Source organism: Nannospalax galili, unplaced genomic scaffold (assembly GCF_000622305.1).
Source record: "Nannospalax galili isolate Female #2095 unplaced genomic scaffold, S.galili_v1.0 scaffold218, whole genome shotgun sequence".
NCBI classification, from domain to species: Eukaryota; Metazoa; Chordata; class Mammalia; order Rodentia; family Spalacidae; genus Nannospalax; species Nannospalax galili.
In genome coordinates, this window is record NW_008343207.1 from 3,305,154 (window position 1) to 3,324,836 (window position 19,683).

At 50.1% G+C, this 19,683-nt stretch overlaps 1 protein-coding gene across 2 annotated transcripts in view; it reads right to left on the minus strand.

Moving 5' to 3' along the window:
• Positions 1-3,218: 3,218 nt before the first annotated feature.
• The window catches only part of Setd1b (SET domain containing 1B, histone lysine methyltransferase), a 26,612-nt gene continuing 10,147 nt past the window's right edge, over positions 3,219-19,683 (minus strand). For both annotated transcript variants that reach the window (XM_029566574.1, XM_029566575.1), the window contains exons 7-17: positions 19,064-19,683; positions 16,053-16,314; positions 15,624-15,973; positions 15,443-15,542; positions 14,335-14,904; positions 11,617-12,876; positions 10,677-10,843; positions 9,463-9,594; positions 9,259-9,378; positions 8,299-8,436; positions 3,219-5,721 (exon numbers count right to left, since the gene is read on the minus strand). The exon at positions 19,064-19,683 is cut by the window's right edge and continues 226 nt beyond it. In XM_029566574.1, the coding sequence (XP_029422434.1) occupies positions 5,548-5,721; positions 8,299-8,436; positions 9,259-9,378; positions 9,463-9,594; positions 10,677-10,843; positions 11,617-12,876; positions 14,335-14,904; positions 15,443-15,542; positions 15,624-15,973; positions 16,053-16,314; positions 19,064-19,683 (3,893 nt within the window). In that variant the 3' untranslated portion in view covers positions 3,219-5,547. The remainder of the gene's footprint in view (positions 5,722-8,298; positions 8,437-9,258; positions 9,379-9,462; positions 9,595-10,676; positions 10,844-11,616; positions 12,877-14,334; positions 14,905-15,442; positions 15,543-15,623; positions 15,974-16,052; positions 16,315-19,063) is intronic.

Genomic DNA, 19,683 nt, shown 5'->3' on the forward strand with positions numbered 1-19,683 from the left:
GCTGTCTCGTGTTTGTGCCGTGGGAGAAGCAGTGGCGCCGCTTCGCCACCAGGGGGAGACCAAGGCCGCCATGTTAGAGGACCCGCAGGTGCCACATGCAAGAGCTTTGCTAAGTGGGACCCTGCCAGCGGAAATTTCTGGAACCCGGAGGCCGAGGATGTACACTGTAGGGGGAAAACGATTATACCGTTTCAAAGAGCGATGAATGCCACAAAGACAGTAAAGCAGGTGGTGAAATTGAGTGGCCGTGAAAATCTGATCCACGAAAGGGTGCTCAGAGGTGACATTTAGGAGTCAGCCATAGGGAAAATCCTGGAAAAAAGTGTCCTAGGAAGACAACTGCAAGAGACAGCCCTGAGGTGGGACGGAATGTGACAGCGTCCCTTCTGATGGCTTTATGACCACTAAAGATGAGCCCTCCTAAATTCATTCAGAACACATGGAGAGGGGTTAGGGAATAGCGATGGTCAAGGGATGTTAGCATTCCTGGTCTGTATCCTGGTCTGCATCCTGAGTATGGCAGTTACCAGGTGCCCCTATCCAGTGCAGCTGCATTCGCCCTGCCCTGTTCATATTCAAGTGTGAGTTTTGCTAAAGAATGAGGCAACTAGTTGAGCTGCTCTCCAATCCCTTGGAAGATTTCTTCAACACCAGGGATTAAGAACACTCAGTGACAGCATGTGCATACCGTGGAAGAGGTTTTATTCCAGCCCTTGGGGGGAAACAAAACAGGGGAAGGGGAAAAAATTTGGTCTCTTCCTTCTGCTTTAAATGTCTGACACCCTTTTCTGAGACCGAGTCAAGTCAGAATTAGGCTCACTTAGGTCTCAGCATAAGAAAAAGAACCTGAGTTGGTATCATAGAATTGGAAAACATTTTTAGCTTAGAGGAAAAAAGTGAGACTTGTAAAATGAGGAACTAAGAAATGAAAAGAGCGAGCTGGATATGGGGACACACATCTCTGGAATCCTGGTACTCCAGAGGCTGAGGCAGGAGGATCAGCAGTTCAAGGCCACTTTGATTACATAGACCAAAACAAAGTAAAGAAGGTGGGTGAGAATGTAGAGGCTCAAGCTCCAGCCAAGGCAAAATCCCGCTCTCTGTTCTCCCATGACTTGTGCAAAGATGAGATTCTAGAACCCAGAAAGGTGCAAACTGGTGGTAGCTTGGGGCCATATCTGGCTCCTAGGTGCAATTTTGTCTATATGATTTCAAACTGGAGTCACTATTCTAGAAAACTTCACATACATTGGAGGATTCTAGTTCTTCCAGTAGCCTTGAGTTCGGCCCTTCATTCCTACACAGTAACACTGCAGGTGCTAAGCAACAGGTACCTCTTACACCCATCTAAAAGTCTGGGCTCTGACCAGAGTAGTCACCCCTCAGACTAGGGAGTCAGACTGCCAGGGTGAAGTCTCTGATCAGTACTTGCTGCAACCACTTCCTAACACTGCTGTGGCTTCACATCAAAGATACAATGGCCAGGGCCAGGTGTGGTGGCACATGTCTTTAGTCCCAGTGGCAAAGGTAGGTGGAGCTCTGTGAGCTTGAGACCAGCCTGGTCTACATAGCAAGCTCTAGGCCAGTCAGGGCTACACAGTGAAACCCTGTCTCAAAATAAAAATAGAAGAGTGGCCAGCACAGTGTCATATACACAGTTTTTTGTCTTTTTCACGTTTTCAGACAGGGTCTCAATATGTAGCCCAAGCTGACCTCCAATTTAAGATTGTCTTGCCTCCTCTACTCCCAAGTACATTAATCACTTAGCTCAGCTTTATGCTCAGGTTTGTTTGGTGTGTTTTTTTTCCCTCTCATTTCTATTGTATTATTGTGATGTGCATGTGTGACTGAAGATATACATGTATATGCCACAGCATGCTTGTGGAGGTCAGAGGACAACCTTCAGGAGGTGGTTGTTCTTCCACTGTGGGTTCTGGAGACTGAACTCAGGCTTAAGCACTCATTACCAGAGCCATCTCTCTGGCTGTTTTGTCTGGTTGACCTGGCTGGCCTCAAATTCTTAGCCATCCTCCAGTCTGCCTCCTGAGTGCTGGGATTATAGGCATGTGCCACTTCACCCAGCCTAAGTTTTGTGTCTTTTTGTCTCAGCCCCTGGGTCTGGCATTACTGAGCACTCCTGGGCCCAGCACGTCTGGAATTCTACCAATATTATATGTGTTGAGTTCCGAACTTCTGATGCTTTACCAGCCCCCTAAGTTGTCTAGGTTGCGCTTGAAGGCATTGCATAGCCCAAGCCCTGAACTTATGTTCCTACTGCCTCAGCCTTTAGAGTAACTGGGATGACAGGGCCTTGGCACTGATCTTACTCTAATATATAGATCATTAGCACCACTAGATGTCTAAGGTCTTAAAGTATCTGGGAGAAGAAAATCCTGATTTATTTATTTATTTATTTATTTATTTATTTATTTATTTATTTATTTATTTGGTATAGGGAATGAGTGCCATGGCAGGCATGTGGAGGTCAGAGGACAGCTTGAATTAGTCAGTTTTTTCCTTCTACCGTGCAAATTCTGGGGATCAAACTCAGGTCATCAGACAGGTGTGTGCCATCACGCACAGCTGATTTTTTTTTTTTTTAATTTAAAAATAAATAAAGGAAGCAGGAGAGCCAGCTCAGCCATGAGAACAGTGGCTGCTCTGGCAGAGGACCCAGGTTTGGTTCCCAGCGCCTGCATGGCTGGCAGTAACTCCAGTTCCAGGGGAAGCCAGTGCCCTCCTCTGGTCTCCATGGGCATTACACATAAAATAAAAAAAAATTAAAACCCCCAAATAAAACTTTTTAATTTTAAAAATAAATAAAAACAAAAACTTTTCTGAAAGGTCTAGCCTGACTCTGATTTGGCCTGGTTCAGAATCCACGGGCAGGATCAGAATTTTAGACCCAATCATCATTGCCTTTTGGTCTTATGGTTCAAGTAGTCAAGGATCAAGTGTGAAACTACTAGAAAGCCTGGTGTGGTGGCTTACTTAGGCTTTTAATCCCACATTTGAGAAGCTCCTGGACTACAGAATAAAATTCCATCTCAAAAATAAAACAAAAATCCACAATGATCTGAGTGGACCACATCACACCCTCCTGCCCTCCTGAGCCTGGCTGGCCAACCCTCCTTGTGAACTGGGTTCACCTCAATAGAAAGAGTGAGGGGGGAGAGAGGAGAGCAAGAGAGATGGCGGATCTGTAAGAAAAGTCAGTATATTTATGGTTTGCTTTATAAAAGTTACTATAATACAATGGTACATAGTATTGAATTCACAAAAATATGAACAAATATTTACAGCAAGACACACCCACAACGGAAACACTTCTCTTCAAAAACAAGGTACAAACGGATGACAGTCTATTCGCACAGACAACCCTAAAATGTATTGGTTCTCTTTCTTTGCAGGGACAGGAAGGGAGAAAAAAAAAAAAAAAGCAAAAAACAAAAATCAGAAACCACTGACCCTTCAAAACCAAAGATTTGTTCAATGAAAACAAAAGCTTTCAAAGAAAAATGGGCCCACACACACGGGGATTATTGCAAACCACTCCTGGAGCTGGGCCAGGGGTTTGGGGAAGGGGCAGGCCCAATACCTCACCCTTCATCAAGGCCGAATAAGGTTAATGAGGATCCCATGATGGGGCTCAGTGAGGCGGCTCTTCCCTTGCTTATGGGCACCCTCACCGTTTTCTTTTGTTGGAGATAAAGGGGGTAAAATAAAGACAGCCCCTTGGGGGCTGTACAAGTAACCCAAATTAGCCATCTATACATTTCCTCATGTGAAAAATAAATATTTTCCTCAGTTGCACAATTAGGCAGAAAACAGCAAACAGAAGAGAAGGCCGACGCTGTGCCCAGATGCCCTGTGTCTTAACGCCACTGACTTCCTTGACCTTGAGACCGGTGGGCAGTCTCAAACACAGAGGGCCTGTGATTTAAAAAAAACAAAACAAAAACCCACAACAAAACCACCAATGACAAAAAGAGAGAGAGAAATAACAATTCTTTGTACAGAATTTACATGATAAGAAGCTTGACACAAGCTGAGGTACCAGAGGCTCCGCCACCTGGTCTACGGGTGGGTTTCAGCCCCACCTGGAGCACTTTCATCTTGGTGAGGACCCCGGGTCACAACGGTCACATTCCTGAAGTATTTACACGCCTGCTTTGCTTTCCAGGGAATGGGGGACTTGCTTTTTGTGTGTCATTTTTTGTTTGTTTGTTGGAAGTACAAAGAAATGAGCAAAAAAGTCTTCCCACATGTTTCTACAAGAAACAAGGTTCCCGAGAAAAAGTCCTTCATGGCAGTCTATCTACAGGAAATGGTTCTGAATGTCACAAATCTTTTTTTTCCCCTTCGTTTTGATTTTATACTCACAAAAAAAAAAAAAAAAAAAAAAAAAAAAAAAGACCATGGAAATAAACCCTCAAGAGGATGTGGGAGAGGGACAGGGAACTGCCCAAGACTTAGATCTGAGTTTTGAAACACTTCCCAAGATTTTTCCTTTCTCTGGGAGAAATAACCTGCACACTCTGGAAATAAATATGCTCTAGCCTCCCAGGTGGGGGCCACCGGCAGGGTGATGTGTATGTGGGTTGGGCAAATGGGTGAAGCTTATCAACAACAAAAATGCCACATGCATACGGTCAGACAACCCATAATGGGTCAGACAACCCGTAATGGCAGGGATGGGGGGCCCAAAGGATCTGGGACCCCCACACCCAGGTGAGGCTGGGGCAGCAGAGTAGAAACCTTCCCAGTGCCCCACAGCACTAGGGACACCCCCGGCATCTCCATCATTGCTGGCATCTGAATGAGAAAGTAAACATTGAGCCCAAGGATTTGGGGGTGGTAGGGCGACCGGGAGCACCCAGAAAAGAAGTTCCTGTCTGAGACCAGCTTGGCTCCCCCAGGGAAAGGGTACCCTTAGTCAGCCACAAGGGAAGGGACAGACTGTGGAACAGGCCAGGAGAAGGTGTGGGGTCTGCTTGCTGCATCTACAGGCAGAGGGGCCTTTCCCTACAAAGTGTTCCGAGATCAAGGCCACTGGCCAAGCCCCTCCTCCCACAGCTCCAGGCTTGGAGTCTGCCCGGCCTGACATGAAGCCACACTGAAGCCTCCAGGCCCCCACAGGGTTCTCCCTCTGATTCTGCCTTCACATTTCAATGGTTAAAATGTTTTCTTAGGACAAGGAAGAAAATGCAACATAGCAGCATTCATGGGAAAAGGCTGACGCTGAAAAGAACAAGAGAAAAAACGGGGGTGATAGAGAGTTAAGAGATGCAATGACTGTCAGAGCTCAACAAAAAGCCTGACAAAGCATCTTTAACAACTGAAAGACACTGATGGAGAGACAGAGAAGCCCTTTCCAGCTGTGGGGCTGGAGCTGTGGGCAGGTCCTGGGGTAGTGTCGGGCGCCAGGCCCTAGCATGGCCACTGGGGAGAGGGACAGCACCTGAAATGGGTGGGAGGTGGGGCCTAGCCCAGGGCAAGGGAACCTCCCGGGCTATAGCTGACGTCCCGGTGTTTGGCACCCGGGGCCTAGTTGAGGGTCCCCCGGCAGTTCTCAGAGCCACAGAGGCAGGGAATCTTGATGTCCTCAATGGGGAACTTATAGTCGTAAGTGATCTCCTCATTGACGTTGATGTGCTGCTTTGAGTAGATGACGATCTTCTTCTGGGACTCCACTGTGATCACCTTGGCGTAGCAGTTGGGCTGTGGGGGAGGTGGTGGTGTGAGTCAGGGAGCAAGGCCCTATCCAGGCCCAGCCATGCAGCCCCTGAAACCCAACTGAGCCCAACTCATGGTCACCTGCTCCAGGCTCAGCTCCCTAGTCTGGGTTACAAGAGCTCCATGCCTCTAATATTCAAGAAAAGTGATGAGACTAAAGCCCCACCCACTATGCTAACAAGGTACCTTAAATAAGGATGCTGATAGTTTCCGGAGCCCCGTCTCCATGTGTACTACAGAAGACACCCAAATTTGTATTTCTAGCCACATGTCATTTCTGAGCTTGAGTCCATAAACCACAAGTCCTAGTTCCCTACTTTGGTAAATAAAGTTTTTACTGACCCAGTCTCATCTCCCACCCCCTCCTTCATTTGCTTGTGGCCGTTTTCCTTTGGAGGGTAAGGTAAGCAGTTACTACAGAGGTCGCTGAGGTCACTGGAGTACAAAGCCAAACCTATCTGCACCCTTCTCCCCAAGTTGTTCTTCACTACTGCTGACTCTGGCCCCTATGATGTCACTCTAACTGCTGCTTCCTACCTCTGAAGCCACCAGCTATAGTTAAACCCCATCACCACTCATCTGGGTGGCAACGCCTTGCCACCTGAGGGAATGTGCTCTTCACCCAACAGCCAGGCAAGCTTTCCCAGGGGACAGCTATCCCTGTCACCCCAAAGGTCCACCTGCAAGAGGGCTGCCTTTGTGCCAGGTGTGGTGGCGCATGCCTTTAATCCCAGCACTCAGGAGGCAGAGGCAAGCAAACCTCTGTGAGTTAAAGGTCAACCTGGTCTACACAATAAATTCCAGGCCAGCTGGTGCTACAGGGAGACCCTGTCTCAAAAAGACCCAAAACAAAATCAAAACAAAAAAAGAGGGCTGCCTTTGCCTCTGTGTTATTTTTATTTCTTGGGTGCTGGTGATTGAACTGAGGGGGCCTGTCTTAGCTCTTAGAAAAATTTCTCAGCCCCTAGCTCAGCAGAACAGTGACCTGGCAGTGCCCAGCTATGCCCACCCCATCTTCTCCCTGGCCTCCAGGCCCTAGCACCTCTAAACAGGTAATTGTTCACCACCCAAGGGCCTTTGCCCATGCTGTTTCCTTTGGCCATGATGCTTGCCCCACCCCACCCCCCAACCAACTCTACCTGGGCATGTCTCTTTTGTCCCTCCAAATCTCACAAGATAATCCCAAGCAGGTCTCTACTGGTCCCTCCAGCCTGACAGTTACAGTTAGGAGAGGGTGTGTATCTGGTCATGTCAACAGCCTTAAATAGCTTTCCCAACAGCCTATAAAGGGGCTATTATCATCACTACTTAACAGAGACATGAAGTAACTGTTCAATAGTAACTTACTAGTGAAGCAACACTAGTGAAGTGTTATTAGTTATGGTATGGATAGTTTTTTGTCAACTTGACACAAACTAGAGTCACCTAGGAGGAGAAAACCTCAGTTGAGGAATTTCCTCCATCAGACTGCCCTGTGAGCATGTCTGTGGAGAACTGTCTTGATGACTGATGGAGGAGGGCCCAGCCCACTATGGGCAGTGTCATCCCTGGGCAGGTGGGCCTGGGCTGTGTAACGTAGCTGAGAAACATAGCTGTGAAACGTAGCTGAGCAAGCCAGGGGAAGTAAACCTGTAAGAGGCATTCCTCCATGGTCTGTGCTCCAATTTCATGCCTTGAGTTCCTGCCCTGACTTCCTTCAAGTGGTAAGACTGTGACCTGGAAGTATATGATGAAATAAACCTTCTCCTCCCCAAGGTGGTTTGGTCAGAGTGTTTTATCACAGAAAAAAAAAAAAAAAAAAAAAAAAAACCAAAAAACCCGATGGCAGAGTCAGGGGTGTCATCGCCTTCTGTGGAGAGCATCCCATTTTTCTTTCTAGTACAAGTCCCTATTATCAACACCGTCTTCCTTCTAGACCCACATCACCCAACACGGTTGTCCCCAGACACAGTGGTAATTCACTAAAAATGCTCTTGCCTCGGCCTTCCAAGTGCTGGGATGAAAGGCATCATCTCTCACACCTGACCGAACTAATCACCCCTCTCTCTCTCTCTATGTGTGTATTCATGTATGGAGGACAACCAACCTTGGGTGTCTTTCCTCAGAAGCCATCCACCTTGCTTTTTGAGACAGGTTCTTTTCTCCCACTAGCCTAGAGCTTGCCAAATAGGCTAGGCTGGTTGACCAGCGAGCCCTAGGAGTCCTCGTGTTTCCACCTGCCCAGCACTGGGCTTACAAGTGCTTACTACCACTTGTGGCTTTTTATGTGGGCTCCGTACTCATTTCCTTGTGCCTGTAAGGCAAGCAATGTACTGACTAAGCTATCTCCCCCACCCACTTTTTGAATACCTTCAGTCCTTCATGACACCTGGATTCTCACTGCACCCATTTTACAGATGTAACAACTGAGCTCAGACTTAAAAGAGTTCCTTGTATAGGCCTCTTGTCCCCTTCCTCCGTCACCCCTGGTCAACCTGATCCTGGAAAAGAGACTAAGCATCATGATTCCCATGGTCCCTGGCATGGAGGCAGGACAGACTCAGTCCCTCACTGGCCACTTACATTGCAGCTGTGATTAATGAAGCGTGCAAAGTTGCCGCATTTGGTGGCATCGATGATGGTGTCGTGGTCCACTCGGAACATGTAGCTGCTACCGATGCCTTCGTCCTCATACCGCTTCTCGCGCATATCCGCAATCACCTGGCCACAGAAAAGTGTGAATCTGAGCCTGCCCCATGCTTGCCCTGCCCAGTGCCAGTCCCCTAGGCAGCACCTGTTGGGGATCCCTGCTGTTTAGGGTAGCAGTCTCCCCATGTCCGGATAGCCACAAGCTGGCTCGGCGCGAATGGGGAGACTCCCCTTCTCAGCGGGGCGCCTTCTGCTCTCCTCCCTGACTTACTTTTGAAGTGCCCGTCACAAGATACATGCCCTCCGGCACAGGAACTACCAGGCTGTAATCAGGCGCTGTCTGATAGCCTGATAGAAGCCCACCGCCCTATGTAAATGAAGCATTCCAGGAGTACCTATCAGCTAAGGCTTCTTCTACTGTCTCCACACTATAAATAGTCCTAGTTTTACCCCAATAAAGCTGGAGCTGGAGCTGAATCACTGAGATCTGAGCTGAGGCACTTGTCTGAAGCTGTAACACTAAATCCTGTGATCCAGTCTGGGGGGGGGCTATCCTTCTGTCATCGACTCACGAAGACCCTGCTTTTGCCGTTTCTCGCACTTCCCCTCGTGACCTGGTGGCCAACAGGTCTCGAACTTAGAGGGAGAGTGCATGGTGGAAATTGAAACAGAACCCGACCGGGCAGCTGACAGCGGTCCTAGAACCGCCAGCTCGGGTAGCAGAGACCCACGGCAATGCGGTGCGTGAAACCCGTGCACCCCAGCGGCGGAGAGCCAGGGGCCCGAACAGCAGATGCGGCCCGAGGGACCCGCTGCACTCCAGTGACGTGTGGGAGACCAGCGCCACGCCCAGCAGCTGGTGCCCCGAGATCCCCGCACGCCCATAGCACCCACCTGGCGGATGTTCTGGCCCACATACTCGATGACCATCTCATCGGCTGCAATGGGCTCCATGGCAAACAGGCCCCAGTCGTGAATGTGGCTCTTGCAGAATTTGAGCTTTTTCTTCCGGAACTGGGAGAGGGAAGGAGAAGAGGGCTGAGTACTTTCTCAGGTCCTACTGCAGACCTGGCTACCCCAGGTAGAGCCTAGCCTCACCTTGAGCTGGTTGAACTTGAGCAGGTCGCTGTCACAGCTGCCAGTGAAGGAGGACAACAGGCGGCGCTGCTCAGATCGCCGCTCTGAGCCTGCCCTAGTGGAGGCGTGGGGCTGTGCTGGGATGCTCATGCCCTGCTGGCACAGTAAGATGACAGGTCAGAGAGGGACAGACCTGGTTCTGTCACATTCTCTGCAACCCTACTGTCCCCATCTCTCACACCCCTGGCTCTAGGAATCTCTGGCCCTCTTATTCCTTCCCACCAGCATCTCTAGTGCTTTTCCTTTCTCTCACACCACTGAACCCCTTCTGCTGCAGGGCCCTTGCAGGTGCTGCTGTCTTTGTGTAAGACCAACTGGATATGGCAAGTGCCTCTCAACGTTTTTTTCTCCAAACACTGCCTTATTGCCTCTTCATTAACAACTTTAAAAAATTTTACTTTACATGTATGAGTGCTTTGTCTGCACATATAGGTAAGTGCACCACATGCATGCAGTACCCACAGAGACTAGCAAAGGGAGTCAGATCCCCTGGACCTGGAGTGACAGGCAGCAGTGAGCCATCATATGGGTGCTGGGAACCTAACTCACAACCCTGGTCCTCAAGGGCGGCCAGTGTACCTAACTGCTGAGCATCTCTCCAGCCTTTTTCTTGAAGTGCTTTTCTATTCGTAGTAGTCTCTTCTGTCATCTGTACGGTTTGTTCCCTTACCACTTGGGTCCAACATGACCCTCTCTGACCCCGTCTTTCCTATCTCCACTTTTCCCATGGCATTTGCTTGGCCAGGAATCTCATGATTATTTGTTGAATGGTCACTCCACACCATGAAGAAAAGGACTTTGTTTTGTTCACAGATGCAGATCCTGACCACACAGCAGGCACTCAATAGGTTTTTGGCCAGATTATAAATAGTCAACCTTTTGGAAACAGCTCTGCCCCAGGTAGAAAGTGCTTGGAGCACCCTACCACACATAGAACAAAAAGCTACGTGTTTTTGTTTTTTAGATTTTGAGACACAGTCTGGCTATGTAGTCCAGACTGACCTGGAATTCATGATCTTCTAGCCTCCCCAGTGTGCCTACCCCCACCTTCCTCAGTCCTGAACACACAGGCCAGGAGTTGGACTCAGATTCCATCAGTCCCCTACCTGGCACACCCTCTGTATCCACCCCCACCTGACTCCCCACCAGGGGCCTGCAGACCCTGCTCACGGTACCTGGGTGTCCATGGGGGGCTCATCGGTGCTGGCACGGCTGCTGTTGAGGTATCTGAGCTTGTCTTTCTTGTCAATGGTATAGAAGCCTTCACTACGGGCGCAGCCTGTCACGTGCTCTCGGATACCATCATCCCGTTTCTTTTTCTTTGCTGAAGAGAGGCTGGTGGGTGGGTATGGGTCAAGGGCCACATGGACATCGAGGTTCCTTCTTAGTCCCTCTGCTCAGCACCCCCATCCTCAAATCCATCTTTGGCTTCACTGTCCACTTCAATGCCACACCATTGTCTGCTAACTCCACTGATGGTCTGTACTCAAGATGCATGACACTAGACATATTTATTACTACTTTCTGCCTGTTTCCCACCTGAAAACAGGGATAAAATAGGACTGGGAATCTATAAATGGGTACCATATACTCAGAGTACTCTGGTAGAGCTCCAGAGACAGAGAAAATGCTCAGATTAGGGCAGGATAGTGGGATGACCACAGCCCCAACTCATAGGGATATAGTAACAAATTAGCTTCGGGACAGTATTGGGGTAATAAGGAGCCCAGTTCTAGAGCCTGTTTTGCCTGGGTTCAAATCTCAGCTCTGTCACTTGGTAGAGTGTGATTTGGAGCACGTCAGTTAGCCTCTCTGAGCCTCAGTTTCTACATGTATAAAATGGGAATGTTAACTGCCCCTGTATCTCACTTGGCTACCAGGGATTCAATTCAGCTGGGTAGAGCCTTGCTAAGGGAGCCTCAGTCTCTACTACTGTTGCTAAATTCTACAATCCCATTAGTACCTTTGGGCCTAAGACCAGCTCAGCTACCTGTGGGGATGAGATGGGCCTGATATGACCACCACTTGGTACATAACACTGACTCCTGGGTATCATGATGCCCAGAGGGATTTCCTGCATCTGGGGTGTGTAGGCCCCCAAGTCTGGTAGGATATAGGGATGGTAGACCCAGAGTGTGTCATTCAGCCAGTCCATGCCATTGTCCTGCTGCAACAGACGCTCATAGGTGACACACAGGAAGCGGATGTCCTCCTCGTCAATGCCACCGTTCCAGATGTCATACAGGATGGTCATCTCCTCAAACTCCGAGCGGGGCCGGAAGAGGGGCTGGGGTGGTGAGGGCTCAGGTGAGACTGAAGGGGCCACCAGGTCTTCGTGGCGCTTTTTGGGTGGCCGACGCCACTGCCCCCGCACCTTAGCCAGTTCCATGTATTCCTCTGTAACTTCATCACGCCGAGGGCCTGGGGGGATGGCCTCAGAAGGCCACTGGTTGTCCAGCTCCTTGAAGGGTAGCTTGGTGGGCTCAACAGGTGGTGGAGGTGGGGGTGGAGGTGGCTGCGGCGGGAGGGGAGGTGGGGGGGCCGGGATCCCCGTGTTCCGGAAGTCCAAAGTCACGGCCCGAGGGTCATGGGGACTAGGGAAGATAGGGGCCTGTGGCTGGCCTGGCAGGAGCAGAAGGTCCCTCCCAAGGGCAGGCCCTGCCGGTGGCCGGATCAAAGGTCCATCTAAGGACAACATAGATGGTGGGGATCGCCGGGGCCGGCCTGGCTTCCTCTTCATAGGTGGTGGGCAGGAAGCTAGAGGGGCAGGCAGCAGGGGGGGCAGCTGGGTAGGGGTCCGAGGCTGGGCCCGCAGAACAGGAACAGGTAATGCCAGGGGCAGGGGCAGGGGCAGGGGAAGTGGAAGAGGCAGGCCTGTCTCTAAGAGCACTGGGGAGGCCAAGGGGCCAGAACGCTCATCCCGTCGGCCTGTTGGGAGGGGGCAGACGGGTAGCAGCAGGGGTCCACTGGGGTCAGGGAAGGTGGGTGTGAAGCTGAAGTCCCGGCCAGGTGTCCGTGGGAGGCCCCCACTGGTCAAACCAGGGGACTGGGATGGATAAGAAAAGGGGCTGCCAGGCACCTGGGGGGAGCTCAGTGATAGGCCACCGCTGCCCCCTGACAATGGGGGTTCCCCGCCTGGGGTGGCTGGCACTGTCTCCATGCTTTGTGACTTGGCTAGGCTACTACACAGGCTTGGGGTACGTGGAGGCTGGTCCTCAGGGGTAAGTTCCAGAGGGATAGGGGGCTGTGGAGGCTCTGGGGTCTCGGGCTCTGGTGGTGGGCTGGGTGGCCGGGGCAGCTGAGGGGTTGGCAAGGGTGGCTGTAAGGGCAAGGAGAGCATTGGATGTGTCTCAGGCTCCACTTTCAGGTCTTCCTCTGCGGAGAGGTTGGAAAAGACCAGAGCATTGTTATTTGATCAAACATCTCTCACAGCCTTTTCTTTTTTTTTTTCCCCTGGTCTTTTTGAAGCAGGGTGTCCCTGTAGCCCCAGCTGTCCTGGAACTCACTATGTAGACCAGGCGAACTCACAGAGATCCGCCTGCCTCTGCCTCCCAAGTGCTGGGACTACAGGCATACGCCACCACGCCCAGCTCAGAGCCTTTTTCTTGTTGCCCTACTATATACTTGATACACCGACACTACTCAGTTAAACCATTCAAAAACATCCCAGTAACCAGCCCAGTGTCAGGCACCCAGTAGAGGCTTCATAACTGTTGAGAGGATTAATCAAGGACATAGGAGACATAGCTCCTAGCCTTTCCCATCTTCAGAACTAGGTTCTTATAGCTAGAGGCGTAGCTCAGTAGTAGTGTACTTGCCTAGGATGTGAGAGGTCCTGATTGAACCCCAGCATTATGGAGAACCAAAACAATTATTACCATGTTCCTGTGACCTGAGAAAATTTGCTCCATGGAGGAACAAAATTCGACAGTACTTGTCAAAGCCTTAACAACTTCTCCTAGCATTACTCTTAGAATACATGTTTCCAATGCGTTTGTTGTCACCTGTCACCCTAACCTAGAATATATGCTCCACAAGGACAGGTATTTTTGTCTATTTGATCTATGGTATTCATAGTTCCTAAACAGTACTGGGGATCAAAAGAACCTTAATATTGAGTTATGCCGGGCATGATGGCCCACACCTTTAATCCCAGCACTTAGCAGGTGGATCTCTGTGAGTTCGAGGCTAGCCTGATCTACACAGCGAGTTCCAGAATACCAAGTTACTATTCAAAGACCTGTGGTTTGCACTCAAATCAATAACATGAAAGACATCACACAAAATGGAACAGTTCTCTTTCCTCAAGGACTCAGTAAAGGTACATACTAACCACATGTGGGTACCTAGGTTAAAGTACTCTAAAATGTTAAAATGAGTTAGACCTAAGTAGCATTAATGGTTCCACAGGGCTCTGGCCACATGTCAATGCTCTGTCTGGCAGCTGAAGCACAAAGCCCACCTCTGCCACTATAGGCACTCTTACCCTGTGGCCCAGGTAAAGAGCTTCACGTGCTTTGCCCTGCTCCGTGAAGGAGGTGGCGGGTACAGAGCCTACCATCCCACTCACCCTGGCACCCACAGACTGCCCCACTCACTTGTCACTGATTATGGACAGTGTTCCCACTTTGGAGAGCACCTTGGGGGACCCATGGACTAAGGATAAACCTTGGGGGAAATATTAATGTTGAGAAGTAAGAGCAGCAATGATCATAGAAAGGTGGTCTGCTGAGCCCCTGCCAGAGGACTTGAGCTGGTTATGATGGCAAAGACACCCAGCTTCCTGCCTCATAACCACCACCACCCCCAATCCCCAGAGGCTACAGGGATTACCTGGAACATGTTCAGGCGATGATAGGGACTGGGCCTCCATCTCCCTGGCAGGGTGTTCTGGAGACAGCAACATGGCCCCCTCTATGCTTGGGCTTGGCTCTTCAGGGGACTCTTTGCTCCCCTCCAGCTCCTCAGCACCCATAGGCAAAGGAGGCTCCTCCAGAACAGGAGCCTGCTCCTTGGGCACTTCATCTTCAACCTCGATGTCTACTTCTTCTGTGCCCAAGGACTCTACCACTGGGGCTCCTGGGCCCAGAGGCTCCTCTACCCTGTCCTGCTCTAAGTCCTGGCCACCTGCTGGAGGCATGCTTTCCTCTGCCACTGTCGAAACTGTTGACACTCCTGGTGGCACTTCTTTCTCTTCCTCTTCTTCCTCTTCCTCCTCCTCCTCTTCCTCTTCTTCCTCCCCAGGTGCAGTCATCTCTTCTTCATCCTCTGAGGATGAAGGTGAGGATGAGGACTCAGAACTTGACTCAAACCCAGAAGACTCAGAACTTTCGCTGGATGATGACGACGACGACGATGACGATTTGGCTGTGGCTTTGGAAGTGGCAATGCTCACTGTCTCCTCTGGATGAGACACACAGATGGGGGGGGTCGCCTCATGACCAATTGTGTCCTGTCCCTGACCCATGCCAGATACTTCCTAGCCTTGAACAGGGATGCCCTCTGAACACAGCCCTCAGGCACTGAGAGGGAGGTAACTAGTCACCATTATGGAAAATTAAGGTGAAATTAGCATAAAACTGCTCATTTTACAGTGAACAATCCTATTCAGCATACTCCCAGGGTTTTGACCACCACCTCCATCTCATTCCCAAACACTTCCAACAGCTTAGTCAGAAGCCACAACCTTTAGTAGCACCTCTTCGAACCCACCCACCCCAATTCTAAGCACCCACTGATTTATTTTCTGGGACTATGAACTCATCCATGCTGCTATTTTGTGTACACAGAATTGTAAAGTATGAGGCATATACTTTAGTGAGCAAAAATTAGCAGAAGCACTAAACTAACATTGTTCCCAAAATACTACTGACTGACACTCCACCTCTACCTGGGAGTGTGGCCTAGTGCCGGCAGGTCAAGTGCCCATCTCCCTGCTCACCTTCTTCTGAGTCCCCATCCTCCTTCTCGCTTGCCTCTGACAGGGCTGTGTCTTGGTCATCATTGTCAGACTCATTCCGGACATCACTGTCCTCATCATCCTGGGGTACAGAAACAGACTCAGGTGAGCTGATAGCCCGTGTCCCCCAAAGCCAGGACCCGAAGGCTTTCCCAATTCAGACCTTATTGGACGTGGATGAGGATGAGGGTGAGGAAATGTGGCTCCTGGGGCCTTCCTCTTCTTCCTCTTCCTCCTCCTCCTCTGCTTCATCCTCTTCCTCCTCAGTACTGTCCTGCTCCTCCTCCTCCTTGTCTGAGGCTGAGGATGAAGGCGAGGTGGTGGAAGACCCCGAGGACGAGGACGCCGATGAGGATGATGACACAGACAAGGACTCCTTCTCATCCTCCTCCCCGCCGCTGTCCAGCTCCAGTGGCCGTGCTGGCCGTCGCCGCACACCTACACCCTTGGGGTCCCGCTTGGCAAGTTCACAGGGGGCATCAGCCATGTCCCGGTCACGCTCACGTTCTGACTCTGCCAGAAGATAGGGGAGTCAGAGTGGGGGCTGGGGAAAAGGGAGAACAAGCAGCAGCAAGCAGTTGAAAGCACGAACCTTCATCTTCCTCATCCACAGAAGTTGAGGGCCTCAGCCGCTTCTGGTCACTAGTGGAGGCTGTGTCTGGTGGCTCCTTCCTCTTGACCTTGAAGGAGGGCAAGCGAATGGCACCGCGCAGTCCAATGCCCAGGCCCAGGCCTTCATAGCCTAGGCCCTCGCCCTTGCCCCACGACTCCAACAGACATGAGGCAATTCGGTCTTTGGGCTTTGGCCTGTCCTCATCTTTGTGTTCACCGGACTTCACAGGGGTCAGTGAGGCCTGGGATAGGAGACAAGGGGACAGCCACCACTGTCAGAGGCACTGTTGCCCACTCTGCAGGCAGCCCTCCCTTAGCAGGCAAGCAGCTTTGGGTAACAGCATGCCTTCTCACACACTTGGCCACACAACATTCCCTTCCTGAGCTCCAGGACCCTGCTCAACCCCTCTGTCATGGCTTCTCCAGCTGCTACAGCCACCACCTTCCTCAGAGCAGTGGCTTTTACATGTGGGAGGTGGGAACAAGAGCCACATCTGCACCACCTAGCATAAGTTCCACAAATGACATTTATACTCTTATTTTCCTGCTCTTTGGAGTTCTAGGGCATTAAAAGGAGTCAGCAGAAGAGCCCTTTTTTTTCTGAGACAGGGTCTCCCTGTAGCCCTAGCTGGCCTGTTGGAACTCACTAAGGAAACCAGACTGGCCTCCTCGATATTATAAAGACCTGCCTGACTTTCCTGGGATTAAAGAGCTGGAATTAAAGGCATGTACCATCATGTCAGGCAGAAGAATCCTTTATACAGTTGACTTGAAACTTACTTTTAAGGATGATATACTCCATAAGAAAAGGGAAGGAACACTGGGGGCTCTTGGTTCAGAAATTAATCAGGAATATTTTTATTTCTTCAGCCAGTGCTTTTTAAAAAATATTGTTTGTTGTTGTTTCACAGGCTAGCCTTAAACTGCATTACCAAGGCCTGGAACTCCTGAGCTTCCTGCCTCCAACCTCCCAAGTACTGGGATTACAGACATGCTCCATGTCTGGCTTAGCCATCATGTCAGACATGAGGATGTAACTCAGTTAGTAGAGTGATTGCCTAGCAAGCACAAGTCTTGGGTTCAATCCCTAGCATCTGCTAAACTGGATGTGGCAGAGCATACTTGCAATCCCAACATTCCAGAAGTTCAAGATCATTCTTGTTACATAGGTAATTTGAGGCCAGCCTGGGTTAAAGGCTCTGTTTCAGTAAGTATTTTAATTAAGCCTGAACCAAATTTAGCTTTAACAAAAACAAGCCCCTCCATAATACTTAGTGTTCTGGGGCTGGAGAGATGGCTCAGCAGTTAAGAGCACTGACTGCTCTTGCAGAGGATCTGGGTTTGATTCCCAGCACCCACATGGTGGCTACGAACTGTCCTTAACTCCAGTTCCAGGGGAATCTGAAGCCCTCTTCTGACCTCCGTGGCATTGCACGACATGGGTACACTCACATACATGTAGGCAATACATTCATACACATGAAATAAAAATAACAAAATATTCGCCTGGGCTCAGGGCCAGAGGCAATAAATAAAGCGGACCTTGCCAGCCAAAAAGATAAAAATAAAAATAAAATAATATATTAAAAAAAATACTTATTGTTCTGTAAGGTTTGTGTGAAAGTCAGGTATGTTGTCTCATGGCTTTAATCCCAGCACTCCGGAGGCAGAAACAGGCAGATCTCTGTGAGTTTGAGGCCAGCCTGGTCTACATAGTGAGTTCCAGACCAGCCAGGGTGATATAGTAAGACTTCGTCTCAAAATAAAACAAAACAAAAAACAAGTCTGTAAAGAAATTACTTCAGTGAGGATAGAGGTTACCACTGAGGTTCCGAAATGCTGGCTTTATGGGACAGTATGAGAACTAGTCAAAGTGAGCCATGTTCAGTGCATGGACATTAGTTATTTGACATAGCTTTAGGTAGGTGTTACTGTTAACTCATCCTGCAGGACCAACATAATTTGAGTAAACTATAAAGAATCATGTCAGGTGATTCATTCTAGTTTTATTGTCCCATAATATAGATGTGGAATAGCTGTGACAGGTGTCACCTGGACCACAGACAGCAAACTGTAGTGTTTGCTAAGGCACATCATAGGGAGAGACAGCAAAGCTGCTAAAACTCTGGTCTCCCCTGGGTAGGAGGTGAGAGACAAGGGGACTAGGACTAAGGGCAGCAATTGAGGTATTTTAAAATACTCAAGTGGGGGCTGGAGAGATGGCTCCAGTGGTTAAGAACACTGACTGTTCTTGCAGAGGACCCAGGTTCAAATCCCAGCACTCACATGGCAGCTAACAACTGTCTGTAATTCCAGTTCCAGGGGATCTGACAGCCTCTTCTGTCCTATGCCAGCACTGCATGACACGGGTGCACTTATTTACATGCACGCATAACACTCATACACATAAAAATAATAAATAAAATATTAAAAAAAAATACTAAAGTGCCTGTTATCCTAGCAAACTGAGACAGAAGCGTCCTTGAGCCTAGAAGGTCCAGGCTAGCCTGGCAAACATGGGCTAAGACTCCACCTCTTAAAAGAAAAAAACTAACAAAAACTTCCTCTCTTAGAGAGAAGGCAGTTAGAGATTATTTATGAGTCTGAACAGAAAATACAACATGAAAAAGGAAAAGAATGATCCTGCCAAGATGAGACTTTGTGCCAAAGAAGCCAGGAGGGAAAAGGTAGTTGAGCCAAGTCCCAGAGGCCTGAGCTGTGTGATCACCTGGGCTGGTGGCCGCTGATCAGGAAGCCACTGAGCACTTACTACTCAGTGCAGGCAAATGAGGAACTGTGTTTGATTTGCACTTTCGTTTCATCTTCTGTGATTTAAATGTAAAGAACTGCAAGCAGCCAGTAGCCCAGGCCAGGCTGCTTAGCTGGCAGCCTTTACAAAGGCTCTCATGCTGGGGCAGAGGTAGCAGGTCCTGCTCTTGCTCTGCCCTTACTGATCATCCCAGGGTACTCCCTGCCCATCCACCCACCTACCTTGGCCATCCGTTCCTTTTTGTCCCACCATTCATCGAAGGCCCGGAAAGCCACCACCTCTACCATCTTGCGGTTCAGGTCACGCTTCATGATAGCCTTAAGTTCCTTGAGTACCACCAGCAGTACTCCATCCACCGTAGCCTTGTGGGGGTCCTCCTGACGTGGCATGTAGCCTGGTGGTGGTACGGAGGGGTCAAACTTGGGCAGGGGTGGCCAGTGCTGCCCACGGCCTGGGCCGCTGTTGCTCAGGGAGAAGGGGCCCCGGTAGGGGGGCAGGTTGACAAACTGCAGTCCAGCAGAAGCGGCAGCAGCGGCAGCAGCCATAAAAGGTGGGTAGGGACAAGCACCCTGGCCTGTCATGAGTCGACTCAGCATCTGTGTTTGCATCTGGAAGGACATGGGCATGCCACCCCACTGGCCACCCAGCACATGGCTCATGTCCACCTGCATCACTGGAAATAGTCCTGGCGGGAAGGGCGGCAAAGGTGGCAGGATAGGTGGGGGTGGGACACCAGGAGGTGCTGGCAAGGGTGGTGGGGGCACTGTCACTGCAGGATGGGCTGGTGGGGGTGGTGGTGGTGGAGGAGGCAGAGGTGGGGGCATAGGGAAGCCGGGCTGGG